General features: G+C 40.1%; 2 protein-coding genes across 3 annotated transcripts in view; one reads left to right on the top strand and one right to left on the bottom strand.

The window, feature by feature from the left end:
* ARSK (arylsulfatase family member K) overlaps positions 1 to 7,136 on the bottom strand; it is a 56,479-nt gene extending 49,343 nt beyond the window's left edge. Inside the window, exon 1 of the mRNA XM_069592595.1 lies at positions 6,921 to 7,136. Coding sequence (XP_069448696.1) covers positions 6,921 to 7,058 — 138 coding nt within the window. The 5' untranslated portion in view covers positions 7,059 to 7,136. The remainder of the gene's footprint in view (positions 1 to 6,920) is intronic.
* A 132-nt stretch (positions 7,137 to 7,268) lies between these two features.
* The window catches only part of SKIC3 (SKI3 subunit of superkiller complex), a 103,079-nt gene continuing 91,960 nt past the window's right edge, over positions 7,269 to 18,387 (top strand). Inside the window, exons 1-3 of one of the 2 annotated variants that reach the window (XM_069592589.1) lie at positions 7,296 to 7,373; positions 14,140 to 14,210; positions 17,624 to 17,774. The gene's annotated coding sequence lies outside the window, so the exon portion shown is untranslated. Of the gene's footprint in view, positions 7,374 to 14,139; positions 14,211 to 17,623; positions 17,775 to 18,387 lie in introns of both variants that reach the window. The other variant, XM_069592588.1, reaches the window with a different exon arrangement.

Raw genomic sequence — 18,387 nt, 5'->3', positions numbered from 1 at the left:
TTTAGGTTGGAGATACCTATTTTGGAATTGAATTGGGAATTGAAGAACTCTTCTTGGTAAAGAGCAAACGAGAGAGAAAAAAGAATGTTCCAGTCCTGGAGTTATATCTATTGTATGTTTTCAATGTAGTTTTGTAAATAAAATACAGTTTAAAAGTGAGCGAATCCAAAATACAGGACATACCTACATCTTTGAGATGTCTGAGATTTCCAAATGGAGATATAAATTAGGGTACAGATAGGAATCTGGAGCTCAGAGAAGTCTTTCCTGGTGAAACAAGGCTTTAACATATTCATGGCATTGAAAACTGTGAGACAGTGAAATCTTTTAGGGGGAGAGAGAAAAGAGAAGAAAGAAAGAAGCCGTGAGGAGTTCCAGGTAAGAAGAGAAGGCAGAGGGGGAAACTGAGAAAGAATGACTAGTGAGGGAGGAAGATATCAGGAGACTGAGTCTCATGAAAGCTGGGAGGACAGTGTGTCGAGAGAGGGAATAGCAGTGTTGAGAGGGTGTGTAAAGAAGGTCAGAAAATGCACATTGGAATTGGTGGCTGGTGACGCTGACAGGAGCATTTCCAATGGAGGTGTAAGAATGGACACCTAAAACAGAAAGGGAAGAGCGAATGGGAGGTGAGACGGCAGGTGAAGAAACCACTTCTAAGTAGTTTTTTTGCAAAGAAAAACAAAACAAAAAGAATGGGATGGCTGTTAGCTAACAGAGGGTTAGATACAGGAGAAATGTGGGATTAAGGTCAGGTTTTTTTTAAAAGATGGGGAAAGTTAGAGCATGCTTATATGTTGAAATGAATACCACTTCTAGCAGAAGTAACTGAATACTAAGCAAGCAACTCCTGATTTCCTGAATGACGAGCAAGAGAGCCCAAGACAAAAGTGCACACTCTACCCTTGTAAGAATTTCACTAAATCCATAAATTCAAACTCTCGGAAACTTATCTTGATAAAACCCAAATGCCTACAGGTCTCATTCCTCCAGTCTTTTGGACATGGGGGATGATAACCATTTGTGGCCACTGGCTGGATTCTAGACAACCCAGCCACCCAGGCTCATCCTTTTGGAGGGGTGGAGCAGGAGGTCTTGTAGCAGAAGCACTGGGATGCCATACAATTCAGACAGTGAGGCGTGGACTCCAAGCCCTGCAGGCTAGTTTCAGACGGGTGTAATGACCACTGAATGGATACAGCAGTGTGTCTGTAATTCATGTCAGCAATTTCTTGACTCGTTTCATGGAAAGCAGGCTAGAAAGCAGGTATCTTTAAAGAGCAGAATAGCAAAGATGGCCAACGAGGGAGGGGATAACTACCTCACTTCGGTAAGTTTCTAGCACAGAATATGTAAAAAAGGTGGCCCGTGTAAAGATGACTGCCTATGATATAAAGGCACTCAGTAAATATTCAGTGAGTGAAATGAAACAAGTCTTTAATTCAGAGCTGTATAATTTACAAAAGACAAATTCAATATGTTCAAAATTCAACATTGCATTTTTGTAAAAATAAACCTGGATTATGTGCATCAATGGAATGATTTATATTTGACTAAACTAGGTTCTGAGAAAATATTTAAATTATGCTACACATATTCTCAATGTCAAAAGCATACTAATACTTTAAATGAAGATCAAAACTATATTATCAGAGAAGATATTGAACATTTCTAGAAGTTTTGGCTTTTTAACTTCATGTAGTTTTTACACACTAGCAAATACTTTAAAAAAGAGGCTAAAGTGGTACCACTGCTCATGGTATCGATGGGAGGTGGTTCACATAGTAATTCAATCTGAACTGAAATGTATCTTAACATGGTTAGCTGATGAAAACCACAGAGAGAGTAAGTTTCCCATAGTGTGGTACTGTAGTTCACAATGAATAGTCAGCCATAGGTCTAAGTACAGTTCTAGCACATTTTAGTTGGGAGAGAGAAAATCTTACAGAGTGGTTTTCAGAATAACTTTTATAATTTAATAATAGCCCATTTTAGTTTTCCTAAGGCCATTCCTACTGTTTAAACAAATAGAGTACCCTAAAACTAGGCATTTAAAAGAGAAAAAGAGACCCACTAATTGGCTTTCTGAGCACCAAAGAACTGATACTTCTTTTGAACTGTGGTGTTGGAGAAGACTCTTGAGAGTCCCTTGGACTGCAGGGAGATCCAACCAGTCCATTCTAAAGGAAATCAGTCCTGAATTTTCATTGGAAAGACTGATGCTGAAGCTGAAACTTCAGTACTTTGGCCACCTGATGAGAAGAACTGACTCTGATGGTTGGAAAGACTGAAGGCAGGAGGAGAAGGGGATGACAGAGGGTGAGATGGCTGGATGGCATCACTGACTTGATGGACATGAGTTTGAGCAAGCTCCGGGAGTTGGTGATGGACTGGGAAGCCTGGTGTGCTGCAGTCCACAGGGTCACAAAGAGTAGGACACAACTGAGTGACTGATCTGAATTGAACTGAATTGGCTTTCTGCATAAAAGTGCCAGAAATGATACCAATTGCCTTTTGCCTTAGTTTTTGAATTCTGCTATTATTCTTGACTCTCCTGGGAGGCAGGCATTTCCCGCCTTGGGATGGATAAGCTTTTTGGTAGATATAATTCTGTGATCTGGATTGCTCTGTCTAGAGCCATGACTTGGTCCAGTTCAGTTCAGTTGCTCAGTCGTGTCTGACTCTTTGCGACCCCATGGACTGCAGCACACCAGGCTTCCCTGTCCATCACCAACTTCTGGAGTTTGCTCAAACTCATGTCCATCTAGTCAGTGACACCATCCAACCATCTCATCCTCTGTCATCCCCTTCTTCCACCTTCAATCTTTCCCAGCATCAGGGTCTTTTCCAATGAGTCAGTTCTTTGCATCAGGTGGACAAAGTATTGGAGCTTCAGCTTCAGCATCAGTCCTCCCAATGAATATTCATGACTTGGTATACAACTCCTTATTCTGGGCCAGGGAAAACCAGTGAAGTTTAGATTTCAAGACATCAAGCTAATGAAAGAATATAATAGTAATCTTAACTGTCGGATTTATTATCAAGCAAGACTGTTTAGAGCATTCTTTTCAGATCTGTTCATCAGACTGAATGAGAGCCTCACTAGACACTGCTACAGAGTCCTGTGTATAGCACTCCCGAAACCTCATGAAAACTACAAACAGCACAGGTGCAGCGGTGAAGGAGGGAGGCAGAGAGGATGCTTACGCCTTTACACCTTTAAGAGTCAGGCTGAAGTATTTATTTTCTCTTTTAAAAAATGGGTTTATTAAGATATAATTCACACATCATACAACTAACCCATTTAATTTATACAATTCAGTGGTTTTTTAGTATATTTAGAGAATTGTGTAAGCATCATCACAATCGATTTTAGAACATTCTCATCATGTCCAAAAGAAACCTAGCATTCCTTAACTGTCACCCACTAATCCTCCTGTTCTCCCGAATCTAGGTAATTGTTGGTCTGTCTCTAATTTTTGTCTCTGTAGATTTGCTTTCTTTGGACAAATGGAATCATACAGTATGTCGTCCCTTCTGAGTAGCTTCTTTCACTTAGCGTAATGACTTTAAGTTCATCCATGTTGCAGTATGTATCAATACTGCATTTCTTTGTTATTGTTGAAAAATATTACTAAATTTTATTTGCCCATTTATCACCTATTATATATTTGTTTTCACTTTTTGGAAGTATTAATATTTATGTACAAGTTTTTCTGTGGACATATGTTTTTTATTTCTTTTGCGTATATACCTTGAAGTGGAATTGCTGGATCAATGTTAAACTCATGTTTAACATTTTTGGAATTGCTAGATCGTTTTCAAAAGTGGCTGCACCATTTTACCTTCCCACCAGCAGCACATGAAGGTTGCATTTCTCTCATATTCTCCTGGCTCTAGTGTCTCTGATTATAGTCATCTTTGCGGGTGTGAACTGGTGTCTCATTGTGGTTTTGATTTGCATTTCCGTAATGATTAACAATATTGAGTATCTTTTCATATGTTTATTGACTATTTGCATATCTTCTTTGGAGAACTGCCTGTTCAGATCTTTTGCCCACTTTTAAACTACCTAAGGGCTTGCCAGGTGGTGTGTGTGGTAAAGAACTGGCCTGCCAATGCAGGAGACATAAGAGACTCGGGTTCGATCCCTGAGTCAGGAAGATCCCTGGAGCAGGAAATGGCAACCCACTGCCTGGAGAATCCCATGGACAGAGAAGCCTGGCAGGCTACAGTCCATGGGGTTGCAAAGAGTCAGACATGACTGAAGCGACTTAGCATGCTTGTAAACTACCTAATCCAAAGTCACAGATTTATTTGCCCCCATGTTTTTTTCTAAGGATTAAATAGTTTTAGCTTTTATGTTTAATTCATCAGTTCACTTTGAGCTACTTTTTAAAAATGGAGTGAGATATTTTGCATGTGGATAATCAGTATTCCCAGCATTATCTGTTGAAAACACTATTCTTTCCCCATTAAATGGTCTTTGCATCTTTACTGAAAAATCAAATGGGAGTTTGAGAGTTTATTTCTCTACTTTCAATTCTATTCCATGGATTTATATGTCTATCTTTATACTGGTGACACACTATCTTGATTGCTATAGTTTTGAAGTGAAGGTAAGTTTTGAAGTTAGAAAGTTTAAGTCCTCCAATTTTGTTGTTCTTTTACAAGACTGCCTTGGGTATTCTGGGTCCCTTGAATTTCCATATGAATTTCAGGAGGGCTTTTTTCTGTTTCTGCAAAAATGTCATAGTGATTTCTGAAGAGATTGCATAGAATTTGTAGATAAATTTGATGATTATTACTATATTAACAATATTAAATCAATTTCATAAACATAAGATGTTTATCTAGTTGTTCATTAATTTCTTTCAACAATATTTTATAGTTTTTCTTATAGTTCAGTATAAGAATTGAACTTCTTTGGTTATATTTAATCCTAAGTATTTTATATTTTGGATACTATTTTAAATAGAATTATTTTCTTAATTTTTAGTTTGTTCATCAATCAAGGGTATAAAAATAGAATTGATTTTTATATATTGATCTTACATCCTACAGCCATGTAGACTAACTTATTAGTTCTAAACATTTTGCAGTAGATTCCCTAGGATTTTCTTTATACAAGGTTATGTTATCTGCAAATAGAGACATTTTTCCTTTCCAATCTAGATGACTTCTATTTCATTTTCTTGTCTAACTCCCTTCCTAGAAAACTGCCAGCTTAACTGCTGAATAAACACAGTAAGAACAGACAGTCTTGTCTTGTTCTTGGTCTTTGGGAGAAAACATTCAGTCTTTTATAGTTGACTATAACATTAACTGTGGATTTTCTGCAGATGTTCTTAATCAGGTTGAAAAAATTGTATTTCTACTTGGTTGAGTGCTTTTATCATGAAGGGTTACTGAATTCTGTCAGATGCTCTTTCTGCATCTATTGAAATGATCACCTGTTTTTGGTCCTTTATTCAATTAACATGGTCTATCACATTGACTAGTTTCAGACATTAAACCCACCTTACATTTAGGGAAAAATCACATTTAGTTACGGTATATAACCCTTTCTATATATATCTGAATTTGACTTGCTAGTATTTTCAGGACCTTTTCTTCTATATTCATGAGATATTAATCTGCATCAAAATTTACATACACACATACAGAAAAATCTATGTGCTTATACTACACTAAAAACAAACAAACCCCAAATATTTCAGTCATCTTCGGAAGTTTCTAGGATATTGTGACATAACACGCAGATTCCCTTTAGAGTGAAAGATTGCCTCTGCTGATGGTAGTTTGTCTTGCTCCAAATGGTGCCCCATTCTGGGTGCATTCCACAAATAATGGCCATCCAACATGAAAGGCCTGGTCTCCTCCCCCAAACTGGAAACACTTTTGAAGCATTAAACTGGTTGAGAACTACGCCCAAGATCAGCTGAGGCCTCCACTGGGACAGTGGCAACAGTCAGTTCTCTTTTGCACGATCCTGCTTCCTTCCTTTCCCTTTAATCTCAAGGGCACTGATAATAAACTCATTCTTGTTACTCTCCAAGATTGCCTGTTAGGATCCTAAATTTAGATAATCATAAAGATTACTTTAAGTAATAATCTCAATAAATTCTAGGGGTATATCCAGATTATGTAACTTTAATCATCCTGGGTTATTTTATGAGGAAGGCAATACAACGTAATGATTAAAAGTGCTCTTTGCTGCCAGACATACGTAACACCAACAATCTATCTGACCACAGTGACACCCTGTCATAATAAACTAATATTATAGTTAGTAAGCAAACATTTGTCCAAGCAGTAGTTTTAATATCATGGATAATACTAAAAATATCAGATAATGTTAATATTTGTATTCTTTTTAGTTGATGGTTTGGGAAAGTTACAAAAAATGTTTAAGTCTGGGATTAAACAACAACAACACCACATACAGGCATACAGTTTATCCGGAATATGGGCGAATGGTCAAATTATGTCAACTAATGAATATAAATCAGCACTAACAGGATTATCAGACAACTGGGTAATAAAAGTACGTTGATCGCTGGAAAGCTAACAGGCTTTTACGTTGATGCAGAATGTTATTTTTCCCCAGAAGTGAATCAAGCGGGGATATGGACTGAAAGTTTGTTAGTAATTTAATGGGCCAGCAAAGAAAAAAAAATTGTTAAGATGCGAATCGGAGTGCATTTACTAAAGTTTGTTTTTATGTATGTTACATGCATATCTATGTGGTGCACGTAGGTCTGTACGGGGCGTCAAGGTAAAATGCATTTCTTGCTTTGCATCAGGACAAAACGTGCTTAAAAGTCTCAGATTCTGCTCCCCGAAGCCTGCAAGCAGGGGAAGGGCTGGGCCAACCGCGGCTGTGCAGCAGGGCGCCCCCTCCCCTGCCTTTCCATACTTACGAAGGAATCACTCACGACTAGCACCACGTTAGGAGCATCGGGCCAAGCCTGAACTGCTCCCCGCCTCTGCCCACCTGCCCCGGGAGCTGGTGCTGCCAGCGCCGAGGCTGCAAACACCGACACCCACAGCAGCAGCATCTCTGCTTACTGGGAGCCTGGCCTCCGGGCGCTGAACCCCCCTCCCCCTCCCTCTAGGAAGTTCCTCGGGAGAAGAGGAAGGCGGGGATTGCTTTCACCTACAGAACTACAACTCCCATGAGGCTCGAGGCGGGCGCATGCGCACAGGAGGAGCGCCCTCTCGCAACTCTCGTTAAGACCTTTTAACCAAATACCGAGCGAACTAAACCTCCCCCAGCCACTTCCAGTCACGTGATCGATGCCTGGGGGTGAAATGCGCATGCGCTGTGCCTTGAGCTTGGGCGTTTTGTAGTAGAGGAGCATCTCCTTTCCCAGGTGGGTTTTTTTTTTGGTTTTTGGTTGCTGTCGCTTTTTGCAGAAGTTGAAGCCTGTCGGCCTGTGGAATTGTTACCTAGAGCGAGAAAGGATAGGGTGCCGGGGGCTGCCAGTTTGGCGCCGGGCGAGCCTGGCAAAGTGTCAGGCGAGACCGGGAGACGGTGAGGTGGCAGCCCGTCTGTCACTGAAGCTGAAACGGGCGGTTCCTTGTGGAGCGTCTGTCTGTCTGTCTGGACCGCCTCACGTGGGACGCGGGTCCCGTGAGGCGCCTCGAACACCTTCTCCCGAAGAGTATTTCCAGCCTGCCTTGTCCTGTTCCCCGCTTTTCCCGTGCAGTGATGCTCTCCGGAGGGGTGAGGGTTGCGGCCTACTAAGACAAGTTTCAGCTTTTAGGGTGAGGATGAGCTGAGGCGCCCTTTGCCTCCAGAGTGTGAAGGAGAGAAGAGCTGGACGGGCCCTCAGAGGAAGACAGGCTGGGCTGTGTGGCTTGTTCGAATAACCGACGTCGGTTCAGAATACCATTGTTCCGCTGCAGTGGTTTTTAAAAGATCTCTGGTTCTCTTGACTGTTGAACTTCTTTGGAGAGATCTGGGGGGTGGGGCGGGGGAAGTAGATTTCTGGTCCCAGAGCCAAGTTCCTGATGTGGTTATTATAGTTTCACGTGTATAATTTGTGCATCACATTAGTCGCTTTAATCTTTTGATACGAAAAAGGAAGAGTTGTAGTATTTCTTTCTGTGAAATCAGCTTTTCATACTAATATCCGACAGTGCTTTTTGCAGAAAATAATTACAGAAAGACACGGACTTTACTTATTTAGTACTCGCAGGGCGCTTATCATGCGCTGAGCATTATACTAGGCATTTGTCGAGCACCTGTTGTGTGCCAAGTACTTTTATGTCGAGTATTTTCTGTTATCCCCACTTTCACCATTTTTTCAGCTAGGAAAGCTGAGACTTGGACAAGTTGAATGACTTGCCCAAGGTTACAGAGGGAATCAGTCTGAGTAGGACTTGAATTTGAGTAGTCTGCCCTGACTCATTGCGTTGCTGTCTCTAATTAACTGTAGGATGTCACGGCATTCCCATGAACACTAACTAATCTATGTTAGTTAGTGAAGCAGCGCTGTTAGGCAGGCAGCATGCTAAACATCTGTGGGAGCAGACAGATACAGAAACAATAGTCCCTGACCGTAGAGAACTTACACCCTAGGGAAAAACTGAAATAAAGTACAGCCTGAGAGGTAATACACATAGGCTCCCTCACAAGCAGGATCTGTTTCAAATATTTGTTTTGAGTTAATTTGGAATATAGAGCACATTTTGTCAGAGAAACAATGTTGACTGACATTTAGAGTCATTAAAAATATATTTAACTTTATCTGTGGGATAGTATTGATTTTGTGAACTCTCTACTCTCTGTGGCCTTGTTTTCTCAGCATGTGTATTCAGAGTTGCCGGTCAGGGTGAGTGAATCACATCTTTTTCTTCCTGGCTCTCCCTTTGGCAGAGTTAGTGGGAGCAGGTGCTATAGTAGTTTGGAGCAAGATGGATATTTTAGGGCCCTGGATACATAGCTCTGCAAGACTCTAAGAGGCGTCTCATCTTCCTTCTCCTCCGACATTCGGTTTGCCTACAGGATCCCTCCCAAGTGGATTGTGCAGTCTGTGCCTTTTCATCTCCAGGGATGGGAAGCACACTTCTTTGAGGAGCCCATTCCATATTTTTATTGGTGTAATTATTAAAAGCTCGTGTTTTGAGCTGAAGTCAGTCTCTGTATACATTTGACCATTCATTAGTCCAGTTATCTTCACTTTTACATGAGTAATCGCTCCTTTTCAGCTACCCTTCTCACCTTCCCCCCAGGTTTCCCCCCTGCCCAGGCCTTCCCAGTTCTTTTGGGTAATTATCTTATCATTTCAGTTTGTTTTTGAACACTCTGTTCTGGACATAAAGCATATTTGATAACCAGTAACTTATCATATCAGTTCAGTTCAGTTCAATTCAGTCACTCAGTCGTTTCCGACTCTTTGCGAACCCATGAATCCCAGTACGCCAGGCCTCCCTGTCCATCACCATCTCCCGGAGTTCACTCAGACTCACGTCCATTGAGTCTGTGATGCCATCCAGCCATCTCATCCTGCGTCATCCCCTTCTCCTCCTGCCCCCAGTCCCTCCCAGCATCAGAGTCTTTTCCAATGAGTCAGCTCTTCGCATGAGGTGGCCAAAGTACTGGAAATTTCAGCTTTAGCATCATTCTTTCCAAAGAAATCCCAGGGCTGATCTCCTTCAGAATGGACTGGTTGGATCTCCTTGCAGTCCAAGGGACTCTAAAGAGTTCTCCAACACCACAGTTCAAAAGCATCAATTCTTTGGCGCTCAGCCTTCTTCACAGTCCAACTCTCACATCCATGCATGACCACTGGAAAAACCATAGCCTTGACTAGACGTACCTTAGTTGGCAAAGTAATGTCTCTGCTTTTGAATATACTATCTAGGTTGGTCATAACTTTTCTTCCAAGGAGTAAGTGTCTTTTAATTTCATGGCTGCAGTCACCATCTGCAGTGATTTTGGAGCCCCCCAAAATAAAGGCTGACACTGTTTCTACTGTTTCCCCATCTATTTGCCTTGAAGTGATGGGACCAGATGCCATGATCTTCGTTTTTTGAATGTTGAGCTTTAAGCCAACTTTTTTGCTCTCCTCTTTCACTTTCATCAAGAGGCATTTTAGCTCCTCTTCACTTTCTGCCGTAAGGGTGGTGTCATCTGCATATCTGAGGTTATTGATATTTCTCCCGGCAATCTTGATTCCAGCTTGTGTTTCTTCCAGTCCAGCGTTTCTCATGATGTACTCTGCATAGAAGTTAAATAAGCAGGGTGACAATATACAGCCTTGATGTACTCCTTTTCCTATTTGGAACCAGTCTGTTGTTCCATGTCCAGTTCTAACTGTTGCTTCCTGACCTGCATACAGATTTCTCAAGAGGCAGGTCAGGTGGTCTGGTATTCCCATCTTTTTCAGAATTTTCCACAGTTTCTTGTGATCCACACAGTCAAAGGCTTTGGCATAGTCAGTAAAGCAGAAATAGTTGTTTTTTGGAACTCTCTTCCTTTTTCCATGATCCAGCAGATGTTGGCAATTTGATCTCTGGTTCCTCTGTCTTTTCTAAATCCAGCTTGAACATCAGGGAGTTCACGATTCATGTATTGCTGAAGCCTGGCTTGGAGAATTTTGAGCATTACTTTACTAGCATGTGAGATGAGTACAATTGTGCGGTAGTTTGAGCATTCTTTTGCATTGCCTTTCTTTGGAATTGGAATGAAAACTGACCTTTTCCAGTCCCGTGGCCACTGCTGAGTTTTCCAAATTTGCTGGCATATTGAGTGCAACACTTTCACAGCATCATCTTTCAGGATTTGAAACAGCTCAACAGGAATTCCATCACCTCCACTAGCTTTGTTCGTAGTGATGCTTTCTAAGGCCCACTTGACTTCACATTCCAAGATGTCTGGTTCTAGATTAGTGATCACATCATCACGAGGCAATGGCACCCCACTCCAGTACTTTTGCCTGAAAAATCACATGGACAGAGAAGCCTGGTGGGCTGCAGTCCATGGGGTCGCTAAGAGTCTGACCTGACTGAGCGACTTCACTTTCACTTTTCACTTTCATGCATTGGAGAAGGAAATGGCAATCCACTCCAGTGTTCTTGCCTAGAGAATCCCAGGGACGGCGGAACCTGGTGGTCTGCCGTCTATGGGGTCGCACAGAGTCGGACACGACTGAAGCGACTTAGCAGCAGCAACAGCAACTTACCATATCAGAAAAGGTACTTTTGAGTTGTGTGTGTATACCACTCTGTGTGCACATCTCTCTGTGTGTACCTGTGTGTGTATAGTGTGGTGCACTGAGGGAAGGGCTCCGTTATGTGTATGTTTAAGTCATCAGTTAAAGATCCTATATTAAGGGCTAATTGCTTTCATGAAATACTGAACTTTGCAGTTCAGAAAATTGTTCACTTTAAAGTCTGGGTGTAGGTTTTGGTTCTTCATAGTCTTTTAGCATCCAGCATACCAGCAGCACTGTATTCTGCCCTAAGAAAAGCACACGTTGCTAAGTGTGCAGTTAGTGACTATGTGGAATAAATTCAGTATTGCCTTCACCTGCTGTGATTCTGTGACTATTGACTATCTGAGGTGTACCAGACACTGGGAAATAAAAGGGAGAATAGGAAAGTCTTTGTTCCTAAGGAACTTATACTCTAGTTTTGGGAAATACACACACACCTGTAAATTTAATAACTGTGTAAAAGATATAAAAAAAGTACAGTTAGCTGCCAAACAAAGCCCCAAACCAGAAAATCCCAAATGGTACTTTGGAGAATGCTAGTGTATTTCACAATGTTAGTTGCTGTTCATTGAAATAAATGTAATATAAGTTTCAGAGTTTCTAGGTTAAACTGTATTTGGGTCTTTACTGTAGAACTTCTCAGAGCCTTTAAAATGCACTGTGACTTTAAAAAAGTGATATATAGTGTGCAGTATTCACAAAACTGCTAGATACGGTAACACCTTTAAGCATGTTAATGTTCCAAATATATTTGTGGATATGTTAGTCTAGACAGTGAACTGTTATAAGTTCAGACCTGTGTGAGATTTGTCTGAAAAGACTTTATGCTTGACACTTGAATTTGGCCTTGAATTACACATAACATTTGAGTAAACAGAGGCAAATATGAATAGGCTGAATGGGAGAAGTAAAGATGGAGAGGTGAAAAGCGTTGGGGAATGGTGGAAAAAGGAAATATGAGGTAACACTGAAAAGGGGATTCTTCCATTCTCACTTTAGCTAATTGAAAATTACTGCATTTGAATGTAGGGAAACTAAAAACAAACTGTAGTTGGAAGCTGAAAGGTCATAATACTTGATAGATGTTGGATACATAAGGAATTCCAAAAATACGTTACCTTTATATAGGGATTTTTTTTTACCTGAGAGACAATACATTTGTTTAGAACATACATGCATGCCCATGTCTGACTCTTTGAGACCCCAAGGACTGCAGCCCGCCAGGCTCCTCTGTCCATGGAATTTTCCAGTCAAGATACTGGAGTGGGTTGCCATTTTCTGCTCCAGAACATAAAGCGTTTGTCAAGCTGTAGTCTTTAGTATTTGGGTAGTAACTAATTTAAAGAGGATACTTGTGTTTGGTGGTAGCCATTTTTTGAGGAACATAGACAAGAAGGTTACTTCTTGAGGGATCAAGGAAGATAGGATTGGGGGTTTTAAATGTGTGTTAAAAGTGTAGAATAACCACTGTGAGTTAGGAATGGGAGGAAAGTGGTGAAGTTGATTGAGAGGGTGGTAAGGGCTAAGGCCTGCAGAGCTCGCAGATACTGTGTCGGCTACTCTATCTATGTACATAGCAGGTAAGTGATGTCCTCACTTTACCAGTGAGGAAATAGACTTGGACGTGAAGTAAGGTGCCCAGGATCTGTGGAGGCTTGAATCCAGATCTGTCTTTGTTGACTTGGTGCATGTGGCAGAATGAAGGGGCTGACAAACTCTTGGATATTTTTTGAGAACAGAGTTGGAATGACTGAGTTAATCAGTAAAATCAAGTTGAGTGTGGAAGGTAATCATTTGTAGCTGAATAGGGGCTTAAGGAAGTTAGTGACATGGAGAGTCAGGGTTTAACATTTATTTTACCTCCCCGCTTCTTGTTTAACTTTTATTTTACTTTCCTAGACATTGTGAGGATCACGATACTTTTTCTTACCAGTAAGACCCTCTTCTGTGGAACTAACCCTTCTATTTAAATAGCTTTATCACTAGTGCATGGTTTATCAAACTTACTATTTCTTATTCACCTCCACCTGCTTCACCTAAGTTTTGTTCATTTCCTAGTTCTAAAGAAGCATTTTTTTTCCCCTTTATTCCGTTTTTTAAAACCATCTCTATTCTCTCCAGGAAGCATTCTGGGTTAATTTTGTTTGACAGAATCCATTCCAGAGATAGTATCAAAAGATACTTAGAATTTGTAGTCATGTAGAATTTGTGTTAGTATTTCAGATGGCTAGTTAGATGGATTATTATTATTAATATCTAAAAAAAGTTTGGTCTGTTTAATTAAATTTGCAAACTAGTTGCCTGATGTGGGCAGCTTTTTTTTTCACATTTAGAATTCTTTATGTGGCTTAGAACAAGATTCACTTCAGTGTAATTAGGTTGCAAATTGGGAGTAACTAAGTGCCCTTAATGGAGAAGGATATGGCAACCCACTCCGGTGTCCTTGCCTGGAGAATACCGTGGACAGAGGAGCCTGGTGGGCTGTAGTCCATGGGGTTGCAAAGAGTCAGGCACGACTGAGCGACTAACCCACACACAAGTGCCCTTAATTGTTCTAGATTTAAAACAAAGTGTAGAAGTAGATAATATTCTCTTCCGCCTCAGTTTTTTACATTGAAGTCGGTGTGTTTTGAGTTTCTGTAATTTTTTTAAAATGTGATTGCTTATGGAAGTTTCTTTTATCACCTTGAGGCCATGGGGACACAGTTTAGACCAATTCAGAAATTTGGAGATTATAATTAATATCTTTTTGGGAAAGAAAGAAATTGGAAAATTGTGCATAATTATTTCTCATGTTTTAAATTATAAATTATGAAAATTGAACCTGAATCTGATGTGTTAAAAAATTCAACATGTTTTGGGTGGTGTATGTTACCTTTTTTATGTGCCTAACTATCTTGTGTTTTACTTAATCTAGATGGATAAACATTTAAGGAACAATCTGAAACTCAGGTAACAAAGAAGATAGTTTGTGATTATAGGTAAAAGGTAAGTGTCTAGAGTGCTAAATCATAGGTAGACTCCACTTTTACTTAATGACTGATATTACCAATTCTTTTGAGAAGGAAGGTTAAATAGTGTGGGTTATCATCCCAGATTATAGGTCATCACAAAGCACCTTTAGACTTTTGCAATTAGATTTAAAGGTGTCATTTTTTTTGCTTTTTTGTAATTAACTTCCATTGTTGTTATCGCTACTATTTTTTTTTTTTTCTTCTTATTTTTGCCTTGTGGAATGTTTGTATCTGGCACTGCTGAATGTGGCTTCAATTTCCATAGCTTTAGCTGGGGTGTGGAGGACATATCAGTTCATGCACCTGTCATCTAAATGTTAGTTTTGAAGTATATCATTGTCTTTTGGCATGGTTGTCACTTTGTAACTTTTTATTAGGTGCAGTTGTTGCTTTTTATACTTGATACATTGAATCAAAACCCCTTTAGTGGTAGTAAAAACAAAACAAAACAAAACACCCTTCACTGAGTGAGAATGTGCTAAATATACACTTTTCTTATCATTGAGATTGAGGATAAAAAATGGGAGGAGAGGTATAGGATAAATTTTGTGGGGCTATGGAAGAATATTAAAGACACTTGTAAAAGGGCTGGGGTTTTCTTTGAAGTGTTGGAAATGCTTGAAATAGAGGGAAGTATCCCAAACAGAGGAATATGAGGTTATGTGGAATCCTTGTGAGTAGCAGATTTTTACTCTGCAAAATGGGTAGATGATTAGTGCTCTATAAAGCTTTGTGAAGAAAATGAGTGAATGAGCCTCTTCGTTCTCCGTAACACTTCCTAAAAAAGAGAAAGACATTTTTAGGGCTAGAAAGAGGGCTAGAAAGGCAGATTATTTTGTCTTTCAGAAAAATATAATCCCCTGAAACTAATACTTATTTATATATATGCATTAGATTTTGGTGAAGAGAGAAGGTGTAGGTGCTAGCTTGTTATGCTAAATGCCAAATCAAATGAACAAGGGATTGGAGGAGAACAGAGGATTCCACTGCAGCAAGTTTGTTATTCAGTCGCTCAGTTGTGTCCATCACTTGGTGACCCCATGGACTGCAGCACACCAGGCTTCCTGGTCTTTCACTGTCTCCCAGAGTTTGCACAGACTCGTGTCCTTTGAGTCGATGATGCCATCCAACCATCTCATTCTCTGTCGTCCCCTTCTCCTGCCTTCAGTCTTTCCCAGCATCCGGGTCTTTTCCAGTTAGTCAGCTCTTCGCATCAGGTGGCCAAAGTATTGGAGCTTCAACTTCAGCCTCAGTCCTTCCAGTGAATATTCAGGATTGATTTCCTTTAGGATTGGCTAGTTTGATCTTGCTGTCCAAGAGTCTTCTCCAACACCACAGTTTGAAAGCATCAATTCTTTGGCGCTCAGCCTTCTCCATGGTCCAACTCTCACATCCATACATGACTACTGGAAAAACCATAGCCTTGACTAGACCTTTGTCAGCAAAGTGATGTCTGTGCTTTTGAAAACACTGTCTAGATTCATCATGGCTTTTCTTCCAAGGACCAGGAGTCTTTGAATTTCATGGCTGCAGTCACTGCCCATAGTGATTTTGGAGCTCAAGAAAATAAAGTCAGTCACTGTCTCCATTGTTGCCCCATCATTTGCCACAAAGTGATGGGACCAGATGCCATGATCTTCATTTTCTGAATGTTGAGTTTTAAGCCAGCTTTTTCACTCTTCTCTTTTACCTTCATCAATAAGCTCTTTAGTTCCTCTTCACTTTCTGCCATAAGGGTGGTATTATCTGCATATCTGAGGTTATTGATATTTCTCCCAGCAATCTTGATTCCAGCTTGAGCTTCATCCAGCCTGGCATTTCGCATGATGTACTTTGCATGTAAGTTCAATAAGCAGGTTGACAATATATAGCCTTGATGTACTCCTTTCCCAGTTTGGAACCAGTTGCATGTTTGGAACCATTGTTGCATGTCCAATTGTAACTGATGCTTCTTGACCTGCCTACAGGTTTCTCAGGAGGCAGGTAAGGTGGTCTGGGATTCCCATCTCTTTAGGAATTTTCTGTTGTTTGTTGTGATCCACACAAAGGATTTAGCGTTGTCAGTGAAGCTGAAGTAGATGTTTTTCTGAAATTTCCTTGTTTTTTCTGTGATCCAACAGATTTTGGCAATTTGATCTCTGTTTCCTCTGCATTTTCTAAATCCAGCTTGAACATCTGGAAGTTCATGGTTCATGTATTGCTGAAGCCTGGCTTGGAGAATTTTGAGCATTACTTTGCTAGTATGTGAAATGAGTGCAATTGTGCGATAGTTTGAACATTCTTTGGCATTGCCTTTCTTTGGGATTGGAATGAAAACTGACCTTTTCCAGTCCTGTGGCCACTGCTGAATTTTCCAAATTTGCTGGCATAGTGAGTGCAGCACTTTCACAGCGTCATCTTTCAGGATTTGAAATAGCTCAACTAGAATTCCATCACTTCCACTAACTTTGTTCATGGTGATGCTTCTTCCTAAGCCCCACTTGACTTCATACTCTAGGATGTCTGGCTCTAGGTGAGTTATCACACTATCATGGTTATCCGAGTCATTAAGACCTTTTTTGTACAGCAAGAGTAGATGTAATTACCTCTGAAGACATGTCAGGTTATAGAAGGGTATTGAACATTTGAATTGGCAACCAAGAGAAGAATAAAATTTGTCTCATATGGTCTTTAAAAATAACCCACTTCAAGGCATTTGACAGCTCCATGTTGGCTGCTCCATTTAAGTCCAGATTTATCTGTCTTGTTTTCAAAGTCTTACGTAAACTGGTGCTCTACCTACCCAGGCTAATTTTCTTCTGTTCTTCAGCAAGTCCTTCCTCTTCCATTCAGCCTGGCTTCCTTATTGTTGCCTACATGTTCCGCACTCATTCCTCTCTCTCCAGCTTTGCTAATGCAATGCCTCTGGCTGGAGTAGTTGTCCTTCTTCCCTCCATTCTCAGCTCCTTTCTCCACATCGTAGCTGTTGATTACTTCACATCACACTTCTGTCTTCTACGCTCGTATTGCACTTGCACTCATTAGCCTTAGTTTAGAATTTGATTCTTCAGTGACTCATATGCCCGAGGTCTTTCTCTGGATTGGGATTGTATTCTCCAGAGCAGAGGCCTGCCTTTCTGTGTCTTCTGTCAAAGGCAGTGTATAGCTTGGGAGCTGCACGCTTTGTTAGTGCTGCTTGGTTCTGCTTTGTTCAGAAGTGCTTTTAACTTGTATCTTAGGTGATAGAAAAGATGGTGATCTTTGTCCTGGAAAAGTTGCATTCTTCTGTTTGCTTTTGCTTGGCCTTATCTTGGGTATCTCTTGATTTTTTTTTTCTTCTTGGATGTCTCTTTTTATCCCTGTCGGTCCAGATTAGTTGTCATCATCACTGTCATTCTCTTCTTTCAGTCTGCAGGTTTATCTACCAAAGATAACTTAGGTGTGAGAAATAGAATGTTGCATCAGCATACAGACTTGGTTGCTTCAAGCAAGATTTGCAGATTGTATAAAAATCCTTCTGATGTTTTACATCTGTAAATTTATGCCAATATCATTTCAGGTAACAGAGCAGTGTCCAAAATAAGAGCATATGAAATATGTTGCTTTAATTGTCTAATTGTAACTAGGCAAAAAATCCCTTTTCTGTCTATTTAGGAAATCTCGTTTTGGCCATAGATAAATTGATATTTTGATATTTTAATTTTTGTATTATTCGAATCTAAACTTCTTTAAGTCAAAAGGATTTTTTTTTAAAAAATTCTCTGGCTTCTTAAATTTCTTTCATCTTATACTTGTGCCTCAGCCTGTTTGGATGTAAAGAACTGTCAGCTACCAAGTCAGTGAGCCATCTTCTCTGTTCGTTTTGCTGCCTTGAGCATTAGTGATCTATAATGACCTAATATGTACATAGCTTTGTTTTACATTCTTGAGGTTAGAGTTCAATAGAGTTGGCAAAAAAAATACAAATGTTTCTTTTTTCAAGACAAGTTGTGATTGAATTTGACTGGTTTACTGGTAAATGGAATAAGTTGTGACATCTTAAAATAAGTTAGTTTATTTAAGATTACACTAATATATCTTCAGTGAATATTTTGTCTACAAATTGAAGTATCTATGGCTGAAATTAGTATACAGTCTTCTTGAATATTCCTTGCCTTTATTTAAATATAAAC

This window comes from Ovis canadensis, chromosome 5 (genome assembly GCF_042477335.2).
Source record: "Ovis canadensis isolate MfBH-ARS-UI-01 breed Bighorn chromosome 5, ARS-UI_OviCan_v2, whole genome shotgun sequence".
In the NCBI taxonomy this organism is placed as follows: Eukaryota; Metazoa; Chordata; class Mammalia; order Artiodactyla; family Bovidae; genus Ovis; species Ovis canadensis.
The sequence above is the reverse complement of the archived record's forward strand: the minus strand, read 5'-3'. Positions and strand labels throughout refer to the sequence as shown.